The 22,342-nt window shown below is 40.2% G+C and overlaps 1 protein-coding gene across 2 annotated transcripts in view; it reads right to left on the bottom strand.

The window, feature by feature from the left end:
* igsf9a (immunoglobulin superfamily, member 9a) overlaps positions 1 to 22,342 on the bottom strand; it is a 48,588-nt gene that overhangs the window by 8,315 nt on the left and 17,931 nt on the right. For both annotated transcript variants that reach the window (XM_028417623.1, XM_028417624.1), the window contains exons 5-14: positions 21,042 to 21,190; positions 18,666 to 18,780; positions 13,656 to 13,797; positions 9,091 to 9,236; positions 7,729 to 7,871; positions 6,123 to 6,263; positions 4,831 to 4,947; positions 3,469 to 3,619; positions 3,086 to 3,197; positions 1,051 to 1,241 (exon numbers count right to left, since the gene is read on the bottom strand). In XM_028417623.1, the coding sequence (XP_028273424.1) occupies positions 1,051 to 1,241; positions 3,086 to 3,197; positions 3,469 to 3,619; positions 4,831 to 4,947; positions 6,123 to 6,263; positions 7,729 to 7,871; positions 9,091 to 9,236; positions 13,656 to 13,797; positions 18,666 to 18,780; positions 21,042 to 21,190 (1,407 nt within the window). The remainder of the gene's footprint in view (positions 1 to 1,050; positions 1,242 to 3,085; positions 3,198 to 3,468; positions 3,620 to 4,830; positions 4,948 to 6,122; positions 6,264 to 7,728; positions 7,872 to 9,090; positions 9,237 to 13,655; positions 13,798 to 18,665; positions 18,781 to 21,041; positions 21,191 to 22,342) is intronic.

Here is a 22,342-nt window from a genome sequence, read left to right as displayed (position 1 = left end):
CATTTAATCGGCACATTCAAAGCCTACTTTTATTATTAAGCTAAATGTAATCCGTCCCTCAAACTGATCACAAATTTGAACATTTAATTCCAACATTTACACCATCCACTGCCTGCTCTGGCCTTTAATAGCCTAGAGGAGTGCACCCAAAGAATGGTTACCTTGGAAGCAAAGAGAACAGCCATAGGGTGTATGAAACACTGAATTGCAAGTGATTGATTTTGCCCCTAGCAAAATTTTGATCATTCTATAAAGACAGCTGTGAATCAGCAAAATACTTTTGAACATTCGCCCCACTGCTGTAAAAAAAAAAGTCACGCTAGCAGCTCCATGAGACTTAGGCGCAGCAATGCTTTGAGGTGAATACAAACACATACTGATGCTGACATACTGATAATCACCATTACAGTTTAGTATGCTACATTACAGGGAAATACAGGAGTTTCTACAGAAATGTATGATGAACCGTTTCTGTATCTTTTTAGATGTTGTATATGCAATCTTGACTACGCCTTATGTTTCAAATGCAGCTCATTTAAGCCGCCAGTCCCCACTGACCTCCATGTAAAAAACATGTTTGCAGCCTGGTACAAAAATGGTCAGCAGGGATAAAGGCTCGAAGTTATACATAATAGAGGCTGTGAATGACAGGTGGTCGCTGTCTCAGACTGTAAGCTTCCTGCTGTCACAGTCCCTCTAATTAAATATTTATTGACACTGGTTTTTGACTGTCAGAATGATTATGTATGTGGGTGGAGCCTTTGCCAGCGGGGGCAAGCTTCATAGAAAGGCTAAGACACAACGGAGCAGAATGGAAGCAGTGGAATAGAACTACAGAAGACCTGAACTTGGACTTGTAACTGTGGTGCCATCATACTCAGCTGTGGCACTTTGGACAATGACTACAGCTGAGTATCAAACCTTCCATCAAACATCATTTGTTGTTGTCTAATTTTGGTGATCTAAGGCAAAATATTTTGTGATTCTTCAATAGGGGCCACTGTGGCATGGGCTGTTGGACAGACTGGAACTGGATGAGGTAATGCTGACCTAAGGTCCGTGCTGGGAGGATGTCACTGAAGGGCCCCGTTCCCATTTGATTCCTAGACAGGACGCTGAACTGGTACTCGGTGGCAGGAGACAGGCCTGTCACCTGAAGCCTGGTGCCAGCTGAGGGGGGCACAGGCATAGAGAACCAGTCCTGCTTCCCATCATTATCACGAGCTGAAATCTTCTTCACCCTGCAGAGGAAGAGACAGAGAGAGAGAGAGAGAGAGAGACAGGGAGAAAAAGGCGTGAGAACAAAAGAGCAGTGCAGAATTCTGGGAGTCTAGTTTTATGGAACATGACAGAAAAGTAGGTTTCATTAATCATTCATTCTCATCGTAAGCTCCAGATTTTGTGGCACACGGCAATGATGTATCTCTGCTATTGCACAGAGAAATTGTAACTCCAATTAAGGTGATTTTAATGTTTCTACCAGAGCTGAGGTTTTACACATCTGTTTTACACAAAGCAAATTATTCGACCCTGAGGCTGAAAAATTCACCAATTCAAAACTGGAGAGAAATTATTACCGTCAGTCTCAAATTATGACCTGTACTGGAGATTGATCGCTCAACTGAAGGGCTTGTCTTTCTGAGCAGGATATTAGGCTCATTAACATGGCGTGGTTAATGGTCTTTTTTTAAGGCAGTCAAGTGTAATATGAGCACAGCACCGATACTGTACGTTCATGTGAAATAAGTAGGTTGCATAACTACCTCCAATTCTTCAAAAAAAAAAATCTGTGAGCGTAGATGCCTGTTCTGTTCCGTAGCAACTGGTTTTACAAGGATACAGCGTGAATATTTTCCCACACAGCTTTCACAACCACCAAACAACTGATGAGCTGTTAAATTTCATCGGGTGGAAGCGCTAACAAGACCTGTCGAGTGCCATTTCTGGCCTTTTATGAGAACAATATGCGGATTGCAGTTGGAATGTCAATGAGAAAACAGCTGTGTTTTGTCCTGTTATATAAACGGACGGTTCACTCCACAATTATTATTAAAGCAATATTCATATTTTATTCAACAGAGGGCCAAAAAGAGCTGTGGTTGGAGGGTCATGGGCTAAAAATAAAAAGTTTGCATTCATTAGCACTTAGCCAGGAAACAGCTGGGAGTTGAACTAACCGACCTTCTTATTAGTGAGCCTGTGTTACTTAACACATATATAGGTCTATCTAAGATCAATATCTCCGAAACTCTTAGACAATCTAGCTGGATAAATAGCGGTGCGGTTAAATATGAATGTTTGATTTCCGGGTGAACTCTGTCTCTGTATCTAACAGCACAGAAAAAAGCTAAATAATTGATCTTTCTCACAATAGAGTTTTCCCTTCATGACCTGTGGTCACAGCATGCCAGTCTGTCAAATCAGGAGCCGCTGAGAGGATGTTTACGCTGATTGGCTGATCTATTTTTACATGTTTGATGTCATTTATATTCATTTCTGCACTCCACAACTGCAACAATGACCCAGTTCCCTCTCAGGGATTAAGAGAGCGCATCTTATCTACTTCAGATGTGGGGTGCTCGTGTTGTGGAGAACTTTTCTTTTTCACATCCTTATAAATATATAAATATACTACTTTTCTGTTCGATTAGTAAGTCCTTAGAAGAAAGCTTTTAAAGTGTTCAGGCTCATGCATTATAGCCGTGAAGTAGAAAACACTTATATATGTCGAGCTGGCTACAGTTTAACTTTCTTTTTTTTTCCTGTCCCTCAAATTGAAACATAAAACACTTATCCTTCAAGCAAACAAAATATATTCATCTGTGATTTCTAAGCCAATACAAAAGTGCTGATTCATAAAAACCTGATGTATCACGCTCTTTTTTTCAGTAACCTCCAGTTGTAGCTAGCATGGCCACTGCATTATAGTTAGTTATGCTCTGCAGCAGCGTTTTTTATTGTAGCTGCCAAGAAGTGATAACAGATAAATGAATTCCTCATCCTCGAGATCAATAGAGTAATACCAGCGCCGTTGATGGCTGCCATGGTTACAGCCCAAGAAGAAAGTGGGAGGCTTTACACCCACCAAACTGAAAATGTCTGTGCTGATCCTCCATCAAAGCCTGCCTCCCAGGATATGTTGGCCTGCTTCACCCCTGGAGAGACGGACAGGGAGGTGGCCGCATGGGGACTGGTTCCTGTAATGGAAAGGAGGCAGTGGAGAGGAGGTTGTTGGAAAGCAGCCAGCACACTTCAACTACCTGATACAGCAAAAGTTTAGAGGCCATCTCTAGATGTGCCACATTTATCCATCGGAGGCGGCGTGGAGGCACAGGCATCCTGCCTGTAGCTGCATGTAATCGAGGCTCACACAGGTACCAGTACATACAGAAAACAATTTGGGACTAAAAATGAAGACAGCTCATGTAATCATTGTGTTTTTTATGGAACCTGTCAGATAGGACTCACCCATCACAAAGACTTTTGTGCTCGCCTTCACTGACGCCACGCGGTTAGATGCGCTGCACTCCCACAAACCCTGGTGCTCCTTGATGAGAGGCTGCAGCAGCAGAGAACCGTTGGGTTCTATGGAGTATGAGATGTGACGAGACACGTCAACCTATGAGTAGAACAACAAGGACATGGAGCATATGTAAGAAAATAATCTGCGTCAGTAAGCAGACAGTAATGATCATACATACCTTCTCTGAAGGCTGTGTTTTCATTAGGGTTTCAGTGTTTTCAAGCCTGGATTTGACTTATTTTGTTGGGGTTTTTTTTACATTTCTGGGGTGTTTAAGTTTCTCTTTCAAGTGCTGACCATGCACTGCACATAAAGATGCATGAACCCCCTGATGACAACGTCTGTAGCTCTTTAGCTAATCCAGAATTAGCCCCAAATGTGGAGCTGGATGTGGCTGGGTGACCAGTTATTGAGCATAACTTCAGCTTTTAATTAAAATTTAATGGGTGACTTGTATAAAAAATATCCAGCCCATGTACAGAGAAATTATCATTAGAGACCAAAATTATTCTTGTAACAGGCTGTAAAATATGTATTTCTGCTGTTTAGTTGGACATTTTAACATTTATGAGCTTTGACTTGGTTTTGGGGTGAGCCTTGTTTTTGTACATCTCATGGGCAACCAGGTACAGTACTCCTTCAGGTTCTGTTTTTTAGCACCAGTGAGTACACAGGGTGTCCAACTGTGTGTCCACAAGGAAAGAGGTATAATTATACCTTTAGAGTAAATTGGCAGTTAAATCAACATTTCTATATCCAAAGTGAAATTGAAAATTTGGTTAATGTATAATTATACAGAAAAGATGTGAACAAATCCTGACTCAAAAAAAGTGGGTGGACTTCAGCAACTACAGTGCACCACAGAAGTAGAGGAAGGTTGCCATCCATCCACACCTCCTTTGCTCATGTACTTAGCTGAAGAGGTAAATAAAAAAATAGACCTTGAGAACTCTCCTTTGGAAACCTAAACAAAGTTTTTGCCAAAACAAAAGCCTCCTACGTGGTGTTTATCTGCCAGCTATGACTATCCACAAGGTCAAGTGAAGTTGCATATCATGGGAGGGGATGCCCAGTCACCTCAAAACACATTTAAACTGGATACATTTATGCATATTCCAAAGTGATGAGTCAGTAGCAAGAGTGCAACAGAAAAATTCAAATGTGTGTGTGTGCAGTCATTCACACTGAGTGCACCGAGTTAAGCTCAGTAAACTATAAAACAGTAAAACAGTCCTTGTAGACCTTATCCTTGACATCAATAAAACAGGACAGCTTGCTTATTAAATAACCTACAGTGCCTCATTTACCTTGCTCCAGGTCATTTTAATTGCTGGGTCTATGTTTCCTTGACAAGGAATGAGCAGAGTCCTCCCAGCCTCCTGTTTGTACTGCTTCTCCGGAGTGACGCTGAATGATGGGGGGTCCTGCGAATTGCCAAAGCAATATAGCTGAATCAAGGCGATGCCAAACAAGGGATTTTAAGACTGGATTACTGCCGCTTTGGACAAGATTATCTTAATAACAAAAGGATTAGCCGCACAATTAACTCCCTAATAGTGCCACCATTGTGGAGAATCTAAGTTGACTTCCATTAATGTCAGAGTCTGGCTCACGCGTCGGAGTGAAAAGGTCAATGAAATGTTGTTTCTGTTAAGTTTTTAATCCGCTGTGACACATGCGGTTGTGGTTAATTAAAATGCACGCACAGTGGTAGTAGAACTAGTGACAGATTCAGGGCAGTTTCAAAACTTTCAAGCCAACACAGGTCAACTCTTTGGCATTTGTGATACGGATAGGGAAAAACCTATTTGAACCCCTGCTGATTTTGTAAGTTTGCCCACTAACAAAGAAATGATCAGTCTATAATTTTAATGGTAGGTTAGAGCATTGAGACACAACAATAACAAAAACAAACAAAAAATCAAAAAAATAAGTAAACATAAATGTATTTGATCTCCTATCAATATTATCAATATTACAAGATTACTGTCTCCCAGGTTTATGTTATTACCAATTCTCCCTCTGGAGCTCCATCTAAGATCTCACCTTGTAAAGATTCAATGATAATGAGAACGGTGAGGAATCAGCCCAGAACTACTCACGAGGAACTTGTTAATGATCTCAAGGCAGCTGGGACCATAGTCACTGAAACAGTTGGTAACACACTACCCCATGTACCATCACATCTTGGGTGAGAACCTCCTTCCCTCAGCCAGAGCATTGAAAATGGGTCGTGGGTGGGTATTCCAGCATGACAGTGATCCAAAACACACGGCCAAGTCGACAAAGGATTGATCGAGATGAAGCATATTAAGGTCTTGGAGCGGGCTAGTCAGTCTCCAGACCATAATCCCTGGAGGGAGCTGAAGGTTTTGTGAACTTTTTTGAAATGCATTTTTCTGGGTTTGTTTGTTATTGTTTTGTCTCTCGCTGTTCAAATAAACCTTCCATTGAAATAATACACTGATCATTTCTTTGTTAGTGGGCAAATTTACAAAATCAGCAGGGGTTCAAATCATTTTTCCCTAACTGTACATGAAATGTAATCTGGTTAGATTAGGGATTACAACATAGTGAGCAGCTTTGAGTTCACACTAACCTGCAGAATAACAGTAGTGGACCCAGATGGACCCATGGTGCCGTAGCTGTTGTAAGGAGTGCATGTGTACACGCCAGCTGCATCATCGTTGACTGTGGCCATGAACAAAGACCCCTCTGGCTTCAAGGTCCATCCTGGATACTGACAGAAAAGCACAATTCTTACATCACTCTGACAGCTGGAAAGGAAAAGGAGCTAACACACACACACACACACACACATTGAATGATACATTGGCATATATATAAATAAATATATCAAAGCTAAGAAGAGTGCAGAGAGCTTAAAGAGCTAAAAGGCAGGAAATCTGTTACCACTCCGAGGCAACATATGAGCTCCTCAGCTGTGTTTGAAGGATTTAGAGAAATAATGTTTTTGATGTGTGCCTGCCACAGTCCTGTAGTAGTTAAGTACTTAAGTCCTCACTGGGCAGATTACTTCCAAACTTCTCTTAAAATGTGCATTATTTATTCATGTCACAGGTTTTGTCTAAAACACCTGGAAAAGAAAAAAAAATGATCTTCTGATTAAAAATAATCTGTGAGATGAATCCAAACACATGTAACAGAAACGTCTGGCAGAGTTTTCAAAAACACTTTTTGAGTCACTAGTTTTTTTTTCCTTCCAATAAGCCACAGCTTGCCATTTGTCTGCACAAAAAAACAGGTTCCCACTCAGTCTAATGAAGTCAAAACTGCTATTATCCTCCCCAGAATGAGGCTGTGAGTAAGCATTACTCTGGGTGTGAGGGCTTACAACAAACGTGGTAGAATTGGAATAATTGGCAGAATAACAGTCTGACTCCAATGCCAGCATCCTGCTCTACAGGAATCTATCACATTTCCTGTGGTGCCCCTCATCCGTCGACATGTCCATCGCTCAGACCAAAGACTAGAGGAGGTGAGGATGTAAGGGGGGGGGGGGTCAACTCAGCATGTTGGAAAATAGAGGAGAAGGAAGTGGGTGGGTCATTTTGCACGCAAAAGCAAAGGGAATTATTTTAAAAGCTGCCACCGCTGGCTCCTGCTTGAGTTTCTGATGTGATAAACTGAGGAGAACAAAGGTTAAAGGAGTGCTGGAATGTCTGACAGACTCCCCCTCATTTATAATGGTTCATCTCTTCAAAAAGGTGAGCAGCAAATTAAAGTCAAAGTGGGGAAAAAAGGAGCAAGGGGAAGTAAGGTATTCCCTGGGGATTGCTTCCCAAGCCTTTAAGACATTACACCTATCCATTAAGATCTATGTGATTGTATGTGGCCTTGCCAGTGAAAAAAATGAGAGAATATTTCCATCAGTGAAAAGAGGAAATGCCCGGTTAAGATTTCTAAAAAAAAAAAAAATGTTCTGTGCTACCCTCCAGGTAGGTTGAATGGGCTGATTGTTAACAAAAGCTCTTGCATGATGGGGGCAAGCTGAAGGCTGCTGCTTCACAGGCGCCTGCAGCTGTGTCCGACACTAAGAAATGAATGAGGTCTGTGGCATCAAGAATCAATGAATGGAGCAGCATTGGGCCCCATGAGACGAAGGACAGAAATTTAAGGTACCAAGTAAAGATCATGCAGTGTTGATGGAAATACGCTTCCTGGAATTTAGTATTTTTTATTACCAAGAAGAGGTCAAGTGGTTCTCCATCTTTCGTCCAATCCACGCGGAGCAACGGAGGCAGGGCGGCCACCGGGCAGGAGATCGTACCCTGCATGCCTGTGGGCAGGTACGTTTCCTGGGGCATTTGGAGAGCCTGGGCTGGGTCTGAGCATAGTTAGGACAAAAAGTCAGTGAGTATCATGGAGATAATAATAATTCTAATACACACATTTTAAGACTGAACTGACTGCTTTGTTATAATCCTACTTCATAAAAATGTTTTCTTCTTTTAACCATTTTTAATTACAGTATATTTACACATTCCACACTTGAATTTTATATAGGGAGTAATTGCATTAAGTTATCACAACTACTGCTAAAACTAGCACTATTGCTAGCTGCTCACTACTGTCATTATTATTTAATTAATAAAGTTTGGCTTTATCAAAACACACCTTAACCTTAAAGCCTCTCTATAGTTTTTACTGTATACCAGTAAAGTCCGTGTGGTCTGTTAAAGCTTAACTAAACTTAGAGTGACATGTTGTAAAGATAGATGTTTGTGAACAGGCTGCAGACTGTATCACATGAACAGTAGGCAGTGCTATGGGCTATATATTTCTGCTTTTAGGGAAATAGAAGCCTTGTTTTACAATCTGAGTTTTATTTCAAAGGGCTGTGTAAAGCAAGTCTTTTATTTCCCTAATATATTATCCTAATATATAGTGACAGCACCACATATACCTAGCATTAGAACTGTTATTAGTCACATTATAAAAGAAATCTGATCAAAATCTGATCCCTGCTGGTCTCTTAGCACTTGAGTCCCTGCAGCACAGAATTACACTCATACAGAAGTGAAAATTAGACTGCATGAAAGTGAAAAATGAGTTATGATTCACTATGCTCCATCTATAGCTCACCGTTTCTCATTAGCACTGGTTGTAATACAGGTACTTGTATATGCCGTGTTGGCAGTTTGCTTTGTGGTGTGATGTGTATTGTATGACCAGGGCCCTCACTGAAGCCTCACACTACCCTGCATCTGATTACAGCCTTCCCACCCAATCCAACAGGTGGCGCCTCAAACTCAGGAGGACCCCATCTTTATTTTTTTTTTGCATATTTTCCCTTTAAAGCTGGCAATTTGAGCACTTTTCAATGTTACTTTGATGAATGGATTTCATAAAATGCACTTAAAGATGTGACTCATCACAGCAGCCTTGAGTCATGTATTTATATGCATATGTCTATCAATAAATATGTGTTTAAGGTATATATTTTGGTAGGTATGCACAATCATCTGACTGTGTTTAGAAATCTGAAGAAATTACAAGTAAATATTCGATGTCTCATATCTACAGACCACACACAAGAAACCTACGCATCACAGTAAGGTTGGCGGAGGCGGCCGGCGGAGTCATCAGGCCGTTGGTCGGCACACAAGTGTAGTTCCCCGAATCCACAGGGATGACATTAGAGATGAGCAGAGTTCCATCCACCATAATCTTCACTCTCGACTTCAGGGACCTTGAGACATAAACACAAGGGATTTCCTCAATAAGCACAAATAGCTCCTTCAGAATAAGACGGAGATAATTCAGCTCTCACATTCCAGTCGTGTCAAACAGTTCCACACAGAGCATCAACAGTGTAGGAGGATTGTTGTTTTTTTTTTTTCCCTGTCAGTTATTCACCACAGTGTGCTGATGGAGGTTAGGGATATATTATTTCAGAGTGGGAAGAGGTGGTGCCCACTCATTTTATACATTCTTAAATTCACAGAGACAACCCAAGAACTCTGACATGCTCATCACAAACATGTTATACATATGCACACGTTGTGTGGCTGTGGGATGCCTTCCAGTCACACATTTGGACTAATGAGCATGTAGGTCAGATGACTCATGTAGCCTACTGTAAGCAACCTGGATACATCTCATCGCCACATAAACACACTCAACGCTTCTTAAACTGTACTTACCAGAGATTTTTATATTAACAATGAATCAAAGATTTATCACCAGCTTTTTTTCCACTATTTTTTTAGGCTTTTAACTGCAACATTTTATGGCACATTTACAGTATCATTCACTCTGATGCTACCTGCTCAGCACTAAACAGAAGATGATGATAAAAAACCATTTAGAGACAGATGCTTTAGGATATGGTGGAGCCAGAGCTCAAAGAGAAAATGGACTACACATGACTGTGTTTGAATGCTGCTCCTACTATTAATAAGGATGAATTTGTGATGCTGCATATATTTCACTCAGGTTGAAGTCAGGTTTAGCAGGCCTACTGACATTCACATGCCTCATTTGATCACAATAGAGTATTAGAATTGCTCTCCTCATATTTCATTTCAAAATAAGAGCTTTTAAAACCATTTTCTTGGTGAATAATTATTTATCCACTCATTTAGGGGACCTACATCTAAAATAATAATAAAAAAACAGTATGGGATTCTGAGCATATAGTGAATAGACTTTAACAGGAGATCTATTTTGGCATTCTGAAGAGCACCTCACTATTTTTAAGAAAGCCAATTACAAAAGAGATTATTTCCCAAAATTAGTATTAGATAATCAGTATAATCCCAGTGTGCTCTGCTCAGCTGTTAACAGCATTATATATCAGCTCCAAAAAGCCTCTCTGATTTTTTTTTCTCCTCTTCAAAATCAGGTGGAGTATTAACCTGGGTATAATGAATAGTGTTATGTGTGATAGAGAAATGCTCAAGAGGAGAAGTAATGCAAATTAAGCCCACCACCTGCTCAACTGACCCAAACCCATCCAACATTTCTCTCTCGCTCTCTCTCTCTCTCTGTTTTTGGTAAAGAGAGCGTTCAATTGTCTGGTAGATGATATGCTGGCAATCATGAAGCACTTCCCTCTCTCGCACGGATCTTCATCCTGGCACTGCATGCTGCTTTTGTGAAACCTCTCCTACAGAAAAGCTTATTTTGAAGCCTCCCATTTTAAGGCCAATTTTATTTTTGCTTTTAAAGAGACATGACTGAAGCTTTTACATTTTCTCATTCATTATGTGTTTTTTATATGTATGCACTTCTTCTATTATACCTAAGATTGAAAGCTAAACAACACATTGTCCTTAATGTTTCTCACTTTAGTTGTTAGCCGCTCAAAACAGACACAAACACTATGGTCTGGCATGTGTAATGTCTTCCATATCCAGCAACAGTATCCCTTTTTTTTAGAGATTTGTTTATGTCTAACTAATATACAGCTACTAATTAATTTGCTGTTTGCTAAATTATCCTGGCACAGACTCGCTTTTGTCCACAGACAATAGATTGTTAAACAGCTTTTTTTGCTATTGAATGAATAAAAGAATATAATAATAAAACCCAACCTGCCAGCTGTCATTATGTGCGTGACAACTTTTGTGTGACAAAATGGAAAACACTGGCCTCCCTGCTCTCTCCTGGTATTGTGGCTTTGAACTCACCCTAATGACCTGATTTCACCTTCCAACCATTACCAGAGCCTGTCTACAGTGAGACTCTCCTAATTCCTATTAATGCCATTGTGCCAAAAAAATGGCTGCAATTCACAGAAAGAGCACTAGCCATCGATTAGGTGATTATTGTATTGATTTAGGCCACTGCCTGCAAATTTCCATGGGGGGTTAGCTCTGCTGCTGCTCGATGTTTGAAATCAAAACAGCAGAAGAAGGTGATGGTGCATGATGTTACTAGTGCCATTAGAATATTGCTACAGTTATAACCTGTAAAAACTGTTTTTAGACAACAGTTTCATTATTTCTAGGCGTGCCCCGTATGAAACAGGAAGTTCAGAGTGGGAGTTCTCATCTGTTGTTCTACACTGTACCTCTTTGCCAAGATGAAGAGGAAACTCAGTCGCCATTTTGCAGCCTGTCAACAAAATGTTATATGTAGTCGATATTTCTGAGTTTTGGAAATGAGCCCCGTATTGCCATAGTGCTCCTCACCACTTTAGAAGAAGACACCTCAGTAGAGCCTGCAGCAGCAGACTTGTCAAAAGTATTGACTAGTTTTTTGCATTAATATTAAAACTACAGGTATCTGAACGTGCCTGGAATATCAGGGGGAAGAGCACCATGCAGGCCAAGAGATTAAAAAATAAAAATAAAGCAGTTAAACGGTGTGTTTCAGCTTTGACCGGTTCGCTGTCAATGTGCTGGACTATTACCTGCTGCATTCACACATTGGCTGAATTATCCAGTAATCATCCATTTACATGGTTCCTCAGTACTGTCTGACATTTAACTGGTGAAAGTCTAGAAAAATTCCAGCTGCATGTGTGAAAAGGGTTTTTAATCTAAGCCTAATCCATTTTTTTTGAACACCTATGACTAATCTAACCTAAACAACTGAAAAGCACCAATAACCACAAAAACACATAAACAGGAAGTGATGTTCATGACTGTACCATGGTCAACACAACCCCTTAGAATCTGGGTCTGGGTATATCAGTAAGTCAGATGTAAGTTCATAGGTACAGATGCTAATGTAACCCTGTGTCATTTATCTTGTAGTTCAAGGAGCTAATTTGGTCAAATGCAGTACAAAGGATGTACATGTAGGAGGGTATAATGTAAAGAATTAGCCACAAACTTATCAAGCTGCCCTTTATTTTATGGTTAAGTATAAAAAAGAAGCTTGGTTTGTGACTGGAAGAGCACAAGCCCAGAGCAAGTAACCTTGATGTCTTTTAGTTTTTCAGACTGATTTGAATTCTAGTTCCTAAGGGAGCAAAGAAAAAAAACTCCTTTTATCATCTGTGAACTCTTACATTGCCAATGTCCAGCTAGCTCTCTCCTGTGCAGGAATAAAGCATTGTTTCATCACTGGCAGACTTGATTACTACTCTTTTTTTTTATCTTCTCTACCAAAGAAACCAAGTTCTTATAGCTGAGGCTGTGAGATCAGTGCCTGTTAATTTAACTTAAGAATCACTTTTAGGCACCTTGGACGCATAACTAAAAATGCAACACAATCAGGGAGGCATCATCAATGTAATAACAAACACTGACGCACAGCCAAGAATTAAAAACAACAAACTTCATCCTGCAAATACAGCTGCTTTACACTTTGTATTAATTCATTATTTGTTTTAAAGTACTTTATGTGCCTAAAGCACTGTGACACACACACACACACACTTTATGCAGGAGTGGTGTCTGTATTTCTCCAAGGAGACTTCCAAGGAGTGTTGTAGCTTTACACAGGTTTTAAGTGGTACTATTTAAATGCAGGTTAAAGCTAGAAAGCTATCACGCACAGAGAGGGTTGCAACATGCAACAAAAGTGCCATTGGAGATTCACAAAAAAGTGACCTCCTCTGACGTTTTCATACCTAAGGGGCAGAGGTTTTGAGTGCCAAATAAATAATTGAGTAATAATATGTAACACTGATGCTCTTTGACTGTATTTTTCATGAGTACATTTTGTCTTCTCATGTGGACCTCCATTTGATTTCGGGCAAGCTTCTTAAATTGGTCCCTTAGTCGCCAAAAGAAACTCAGAACGCTGAAACACATCCAAGTGTTGCACCTGTTTTTGAAGCCTCTCCACCCACTTCCTGTCAGACAGGCTTTTAAGAAATGTTGTCTAGATTTTTTTTGTTCCGCTGGGACTGGCTTACATGACCTCCTTTGACAAAAGGTCTCTATATCTCACCTCTGGTGCAGCCTGCAGGAGAATTTAAGGAGTGCAATTTCTTTTTTAAACTAAAACCTTTTTTATCTTAGTATTCAAGGATTTGACATGACTGATTGTCCTTTTCTGCCTCTTCTGGCTCTTCTCAGTAAAACAAAGGAACATGCAGGCAATCATCCATGAAAAGCAGTAGATGTGACAACCTTTCTTTGTGGTTTGAAATAACAAAAAGATGTTGAAAGGTAGAATTGTTCTGCCGCTTAAATGCAATGATGGCACTCACTCGATGTGATGGACGTTTTCTCCATCCTTTTGCCACACGTAGGTCATGTTGGGGGGGTCGGCTACTGCCTGGCACTGGAGGTGTGCATTCTGTGACGCGTTGAGAGAGGTGCTTTTGGGGGGGATGACAATGACAGGTGGACCTGGAGAGAGTCAGATGACAAAGGTATTGATTATTGATTAATCTGATCTATTTTCAAATACATTATTCAGAATGTGTTCATTTAGCAGCCACTGCAAATGAACCTTTGCATATAAATAATTACCACATTACAAAGCAACACAACAGATTATGTGAGATGATGTAAAGTTAAGTGCAGTCAGTGTAGTGGAAGAAGAAAGTAGTACATAGAGAAGTATGTAGAGGTAAGTGCATGTTAAGTGTGTTGGATTGTTAGATGTGGCTAGGACATGCTTTAGAAGATCTGGGCCTTCAACAGGGACACTGCTTAGTAGGTCACTCAACCACTGGGGAACTACAAATGAAAATTACGATTGCTGTGCGTGTAGCATTGTCAGGCGATGTTCTTTGTAGAAATGCAGCACTCAAGGGGTAACACAAGCCTTCATGAGAAAGATAACCATGGTCTGAACTGAGAAGTGATGCAAGATATTTTTGGTAAGGTGTCAATATCTATTGTATCTCCTAAGGACACTCAGGTCCTTTAACGTCTGCCAGACCATGCTGCAGATGTTTTTCCACTCGGTGGTCTCCAGCATCATCTTCTACGCTGTAGTGTGCTGGGGCAGCAGGATGAAGGCGGCTGACACCAACAGACTCAACAAGCTTATTAGGAAGGCTGGCTCGGTGCTGGGAGTGGAGCTGGAGTCTGTGGTGGAGGTTACAGAGGAGGAGGAGGATACTGAGGAAACTCCTCTGTATTCTTAACAACTCTCACCCTCTGCATGACACACTGCTGTCCTACAGGAGCACATTCACATAGACTAAGACTAATGACGAGCACCACGGAATGCCACAGGAGGTCCTTCCTGCCAGTGGCCATTAGACTGTATAACTCCTCCCCTTTCTGTAGGGAGAGTAGCTAGACGATCATGTCATGTATCATTGTCATTCCCTTCACCGGTCTATATTTGTATCTATTTAGCGCCTGCTGTACTTCTGATTGGATTTATATTGACACTTATACTCTGTACTTTAATTGTATGTATTGTATGTAATGTAACATGAACATCTTATCTTATCCCAATATCAACAGATATCGACTTAAAATGATATACTGGTCATCACCCAAAAAGATGAGATATCAACAGCTATGCAATGAAGACAAAAAAGTCACTGTCTGTATCAGCAATTAACCAAAAGGACCGAAATATATCAGCATGTCAGCAACCATTACAAGTAAGATTCTTGCAACCTTGGTAAGAGCAAGAGATAAAGAATCAGTTTTGATATTGATGCTGGGATGTTTAGTTTGTTTGGGTGAGAGGCCAAGCACTTTTAGTGTTAGTGAGGTGGTCTATGTGTATATGAGACTGTGGCTTTGACAGGCAGGAATGACAGATAGCGGTGGGTATCATCTGCATAGCAGTGATGTGAGAAGCCATGTGGGTGGATAACTGGGACCCAGCAGAGTGTAGCATATATGAGCATATATGATATAAGAGAAGGGGCCATCACAATTCCATCAGGTGTGTGTGCAGCGTATGAACCATTGACAGTAAAAACTATGGACAGAGCTTCCATGACGTCACCCGTTTGTTTCTGAAGAGCCGTTCTGAGGCTTGGTGGGAGGTTCCAGGACGTCAATGACCGCCGCCATGTTGGCAGCGTCACGTCCGCCAAAACTCCAAATATGGACAAAAAGGGGGAGCATGAGCGGGGTTTATGGGGGCGGGCGATCGTGGAAGCAGGAAACTCACGTTGTGATACGTCAACTGTCTGTCACTCGAGCGGCAACACCCATAATTATGCGTAATTTTAAGTCCGAATACAATTGAAACGAGTGAGTAAAAAAATTCACCCCCACTACAATTGACACTAGAAGGGAACCTATCATCCGAGACCAGAGTGGTTTTTTGTACCAGGATGTAAACATGTTTTTTTCTGCTGTGAAGTCGGCCATTTTAACATGGGAGTCTATGGGAAATTACTCGCTTTTGGAGCCAGCCCCCAGTGGTTGCGGCGTGAATTACAAGTTTTGACACTTCCGCATGGGCTTCAAGTTTGAGCCCCGAAGGTTGCCGCTTGGTATGAACAGCAAAAACAAACTTCATTTGACCTGAACAGAGTGAACCTGAGGGTCAAAAGTTTGCAACCTCAGCATCACTGCAAGTAAAATGTTTGGTTGAAGAGACTAAAGCTTGTTACATACTCCACGAGAACAGAGAAATCTGTCTGTGTTCTCAAAGCGGCAAGAACAAGACCAAAGTTCTTTTTGGCCCGGACATTGCATATTTCACAAGATACCTATATGCAGAACTCCTTATACAGCCTATATATATATATAACCCTTCCACTGCAGCACACGTCACACACATACACACACACAGAGGTTTTGAAGATGCTTTGCTGCTAATGAATGGGAGAAACAGCAGTTTAGGAGAACATGTTAGAAGCGGAGGAGAAAGATTTGTTGCTATACTATTCAGGATTTCACTGTTTTGCTTGTTTGCCCAAATATCTGTTTACCTGAAAGAGGTATAACAAGCTGGTAATATTCAGGGAGGTGGGAACAATAGGTCTGGCAGAGTATTGTTTGATCTGTGTGGATTCTGCGCACCTGAAAAAGCTTTTCCGCTTCTCCACATTCACCACACCCACTCCAAAATTCCGACCAATCACACATAGTTCTCAGACAAGCAGAAACAGTTCTGCCCAGACAAAGTGTCAAGAACAAACTGCGAGACCTCCCAAACCAGCATTACAAGAAGAAAGTGATGTCATTATCTTCTCAGAGCGCCGAGAGCAAGAACATGTTTCTTTGCTTCTGCTCTTCGTGGAGTATATAACAAGCTTTAGACGTTGGTATGGTTTTATCAGGTCTTTTCTCTTGTATTTGATAATCCAATAAAAAGGTTACAAAGCCTTCTTAATGTCAACTTACATCGTCCTTGATGTACCAATTTTTCTAACAATACTGTTATTTTTGCCTTTTGACTATTTAGCCAGAAAGATAAAAGGTGAAGAAGAACTTGGTTGAGGGCTATACTGCTAAAAAAAATGAGAGAAGACACTGACTCAGAATGCATTCTCACAAACACAAGAAAGGGATTAATCCAGCTTAATGTCTTTTCTCCCACCTAATACTCCCTTTTAAGTAACATCAATTCTTCCCCTCAGCTTCTTGTGTTTACAGAGTAATACAAAGGATGCAGATTTGTTGTTATGTTGCACAGAGCTGTATGAGATTGGAAAGGAGAGCAGTCAACATAAAGACATAAAGCTGGGCCAAAGTGTGGCTGTTTTAAGGGCTTTATGGTACATTATGTCGCCAATATGCTGAACTCTTATCTATGGAGATATATTGTGTGATTTATCATGGGAATCTAAAGAAAGTAATGAAGTGATAAAAATGAAATTACAGTAGGATGTGACAGCTGGAAGCTTATTTATATGTGGAAAAAAATAAACATGAAAAAGAAGATTAAAAAAGTAAATAAATAAAGTAAAGTTCACACTGAGAAAGGCTGTTATGTGTAAACAGATATACACACTAAGCATGTTGATGCATATGCTAGGCAACAAGTCAAAAGTCAACAACAATTAAAAAAAAACAATAAAGATGCAAGAAAGTCTAATAACCTCACAGAAACTGTAAGGTTATTACAGAAACTGCAAGGTTATTAGTAACAACAGTAAGAAAGTAACAACAATTAAAATAGCGGGGGCTCCAGTGTCACACACCACCATACCTTATGAATAAACAACAAGAGTAATCTCTACAAAAAGTCATTACCGATCAGGTTCATAATCTCAAAATGCAACGATGGATATATCCATGAGTGACAGTTTAGGGGTTAGTTAAGGCTTTTATACTTCATCCAGATCAGCTATTAGTCTACTATAATCCATCCATATGGCAACACTGCAGAAAAAAAGGCAGCCAAAGCTCAGATAATGTGACTAAGACTTAAAAGTATTAGGGCAGTATGTGCTCATGGTGATTATTATTCAAAATGTGACCACTGTGACTGGAAGATTCCACACAAAAAACATAAAAAAAAAAAAACCTGAGTTACAAAAAAATAAAATATCTCCCTGTACACCACGCTTTGAGCCCTGGTTCTCCAGAGGAAAATCTGCAGTAGGAGTTGGAGTAGGAGTAGGAAGAAGTCAGAAATAAATTCCACAGTGTATTATGCAGTGGTGTGTCGGTGTAATCCAATGATACACAGTTGCATATTTTACATGTATTTATCCTTAAACTGGACTGTAAATCTATACACATTCATACAAGCATTCAATCTTTTTTGTTTTCATTTATATTAATTTATTTATATATTTTATATTTCTGCTTTTTTTCTTCTTACAATGTGTGTTTCTATCTTTCCTGCCTGCTCTAACACTGTGAATTTCTCCTTTGAAAGACTAATAAAGGATTATCTTATCTTATTTTATAACCAGAAAACTTGCATGAATCCGTCAAGGATGTATGAACACTAGAAAATACTGAATAGGGTGATATGTTTTTGGCCAAATACAGTACCTTGAGAACAGAATTTACATATTTCATTTATTAAGTGAGGATTTAAATGAAAATATATTGCTAACCAAACACAGTTTTAACAAGTTCAGAAAGCTGCTCCGTCTCTGAACTTTAAGCTATCATGATAGAACAGCTTCAAAATCCCAGATGATATCATGATACTGAAAATGTTTACACAGTGACAGAATAAGAGCCAAATTCAGTTTGAATTTTTGGCTCCGTTTTATGATGCAAGAGGGAGAAAGAGAAATGTAAATGATGGTGGCTTCAAGCCAGTCAGACATCACAGAGACTGAAGGAACCGTTAAGACGGACAGACAGACAGACAAACTGCAACAACTGACCTTTGATCTTCACTTTTGTCACACGAGTCACGTTTCCCTCTGAGTTGGAGGCGTGGCAGGTGTACTGCCCTGCTGACATCATGCTCACTGCTCGCAGAGATAAGACGTCTTCCTGCTAAAGACGAAATGACAGATAAACTGAGAGGTGGATGGAGGTAAATAATGTGTCTGCAAATGCAGAAGGACAGACAAATTCACAGAGACAGTTATTGTAGTAGTGGGGTGCCTATAGGCATTCAGTCATATCAAATTGATGCAAAAGTTTAGTTTTTTCTTCTAAACTGATAATAAGGGTCTATAGAACAATTTTGGTCCAAGCGCCAAGAAATTAGAAATGAATTCTGTTGCGGGAGCGCACCGAGCCTTAAAGCTGCATCGCCGAGTGTCTGTAGCTTGTGCTAGGCTGTTTTGTCTCATCCATATTGTTGCAGCGCACACATACTCATAACTCCATGTCTACGGTTATAGCAGACAAATTACTTTGTGTAATGGAAATGGTCAAAAGTGGATGTTATGTAACACTGTTGAAGTGTCTGCATAAGTTGTAGTGAACATAAAAAGTATTCCTTCTTTTATAGTCACTGCTGAACCAACCCTCAAAGGGAGAAAGAGAAAATCTAACAGGTATTATAAGATAATATATTATAAGATGGCTGGAACAAGACAGTCATCCTTGGTGATGATGGTATTGTGGCACTCTTTTCAGAGGGAGATCTTGTCGCTATTGAGGCCAAGTATCATCGTAATAGCTACACAGGCTTCAACCACCATTAGAATGTGATTTGTAAACAAGATACAGCTAGTGAAGGCTAGACATCTGTTATCAGATGGACAGTTCTCAGATGACAAGGATGTCTACACCGCTGCAGCTGATCAAGTCCACCATGTTGGCAGCAGTCCACCAATGGGTCAATGCAACAATGAATAAGCTAACAATAGCGCCTTAGTACATCTCCTCCATGCCCTCCAAACACCATCACTTAGGTTGGTGCATACTGGATGATGGATGAAAGAAGTGACTGTGTTGGCTGCATTCCAATGACTCAAATGAAGAGATTGATGTTAATCTTCTCCGAATGAAGCTATTCTTACAGTGGAGAGAATTCCCCCAACGAGTGATGCTTTGGATCAACATCTCAGTTGTTTTTCAAGCAAGCATCTGGACGACAGCCCAACGGTATGTATCTGCATTTGTGTAAATATATTGTATGAACATTTGTAATTGATTAATACATTATGAATTTTGAATTAAGATCCATGGTTCATGTTCCGAACCCCACTGAACATGGATGGAAGGAGGAGGACAGCAAGCTGCTTCCCATTTGGACCACGCTTCCCCCTCGCCAAAGACGTATTATATCTAGATGTGAAGTGCAGTCATAAAAGCACTTTGCCCAGAGGTCTACCAGCTCTCACTGCATGAAAGAAAAACTGTGTAGTGTACACGTCTGTGCAAGTTTAGGTCTGTGTAAGCTGGAACCTAATTTCCAGGACTCTGTGTGCAGCTGCAAAGATTATTAAAAAGAAAACACCTGTTTTACATCACTTTTTGAAGTGATGCTGGACAAAATATGGGTTATAATGGCCATATGATAAAGGCATCAGTTGCTACAGCCTGATCCTGATCCCTAATATGTTCACATCAGATACTCTTATCAAGAGTTACAAAAGGTACCATATTTTATTAAGGCTGGTGGTGGGTTGGGAGCCATCAATGCCCCTTTGACCGTCCTGTCTGGCCCTTAAACCAAAATTGTACCAAAATTGTTCTTTAGACCCTTACAAACAATTTAGAAGTGTAAATGAAACTTTAAAATGAAATTGCCTATACATGAAAACCCCACAATAAGTTTGAGGTCCCTGCTACATTACTGCCTGCATCAGAGGAATCAATTTTTTCCCTCTGTGTTTCAGGTGCCACTAGCTAGCTACACAGCCTCAAGGAAGAATATTTTTCACATAACTCCATACTTGTCTCATGGGAACCTCTGTGAGCTCCAATGTGTTTGCAAAACACATCCAATGTGATTTTTTTGCACTGTATTCTGGAGAAACTGCACAGCCTGTGAAAATGATGGAAAAACCTAATATGCTAACCAAGGTCGGGGTTCAATGAGAGATGTTGCAATCAACAACCTCACCACTAGATGGCACTACATTCTTTACACTGGTCCTTTGAAGAAATTAATCAGGTTCTGCAGATTTTAACCAGTTATTTACTCCCTATGACCCTATGTAGCCTTACCTCCAGTTTAAAAACACAAGACTAATCCTAACCAGAGGGTTGGGATGTACACTGGTATATCACAATTACCCATTTAATGACATCTACAAAGGACAGTAATGTATAGTGGAATAATGAGCATGAACACATACCTGGTAATTTTTTTGCTGAATGACACTGCCATCTTTCAGCCAGGTGATGGTTGGAGAAGGGTTGCCTTTAACGGCACAGGCAAGAGAAAGGTGACTTCCAACCAGAGCCTCCAGCATAGGAGGTGGGGCTTCAGTGAAGGTGGGTGGAGCTGTGGATTAAAAAAAAAAAAAAAACATTGGGGATGCACACAAAACACTAGAAAATACACTCACCCCAAGTAAGTAATTGTCAGACACAGACACTCTGTGTCTAAAATGAAACAGATTTGTAAATCAAGATAACTGTTATTCCAAGCAGCTGCAAAAAAGGAGGGGTAAAACTACAAATACAAGCTGAGACAATAAATCTTTTGTCTTTTGTTCCATTCACATACAGCATGACAGCCGCTCGGCCCTGTTTGTTATACAACAGCAGCCTGTGCAGACATCAAGATACATTATTATTTCACATGCCGCTGTGAAAATGTCTGTTATCAACGCTCGCCTTTTAAAACTGCTAACATGAACATTTCGCTGCCACTGTAAGCCTTAGATGTAGTGGGAGCACGTCTGCAAACTCTCCAAACATAAACAGTGCACAACTCAGGACATATAACCTGAATGTACTTTTGTATAATAATGTAATGCAGTGTTATCGAGCATGAAAATGTAGCTTTTGTATGTAAATGTTGTAAACAAAAATCTGAGTTCTTTGATCTCTGTATTTCCAGGCTGCAAAGGCCGCAGTCTCCTGTGCCTGTGGAGTGTACACAATAGGTGAAGAGCATACCTGCAGGGCATGTCAGTGAAGTTACATCCAAGGCCTCAAGTACACAGTCATTATCTATTATCATTCTCATCTCTAACCTGACATTCACACAGACCAGCTCGGTGAAACTGTCTGGCTTCACTTTGATCTGCAGAGCGCTGATACTTTGTTCTGTGTGTCTGTGCACGGAATCAGAGCAAAAGTTTTTCCAAAATACACATACACTTCAAAGCACAAAAAAATAACGATGCATATTTTATTTAGATTCATTATTTAAACCTATCAATAAGGTATTCAGCGATTATTATCTTTTTCTAAAAACCTGCTTGAAGACAGTCAAAAGTTATCCAAAGTACCTGATCTGTTTAGAAGTTGAGACATTCTGAAACTTCTTTTAATGTCATTTTCCAAAGTTTAAAGAAGTTAAATAGATGTTTTGTACGAAGCTATATTCACCTGTCAAGAAGAAATGCTTTGCAGCAAAGATTAAATGTAAGTTAAAAGTTCACATTTAAATAGCAGAAACTGCTTCATGAGGTTGCAAATTGAATTT

Source organism: Parambassis ranga, chromosome 12 (genome assembly GCF_900634625.1).
Source record: "Parambassis ranga chromosome 12, fParRan2.1, whole genome shotgun sequence".
Lineage (NCBI taxonomy): Eukaryota > Metazoa > Chordata > Actinopteri > Ambassidae > Parambassis > Parambassis ranga.
This window is presented reverse-complemented; position numbering and strand designations above follow the sequence as displayed.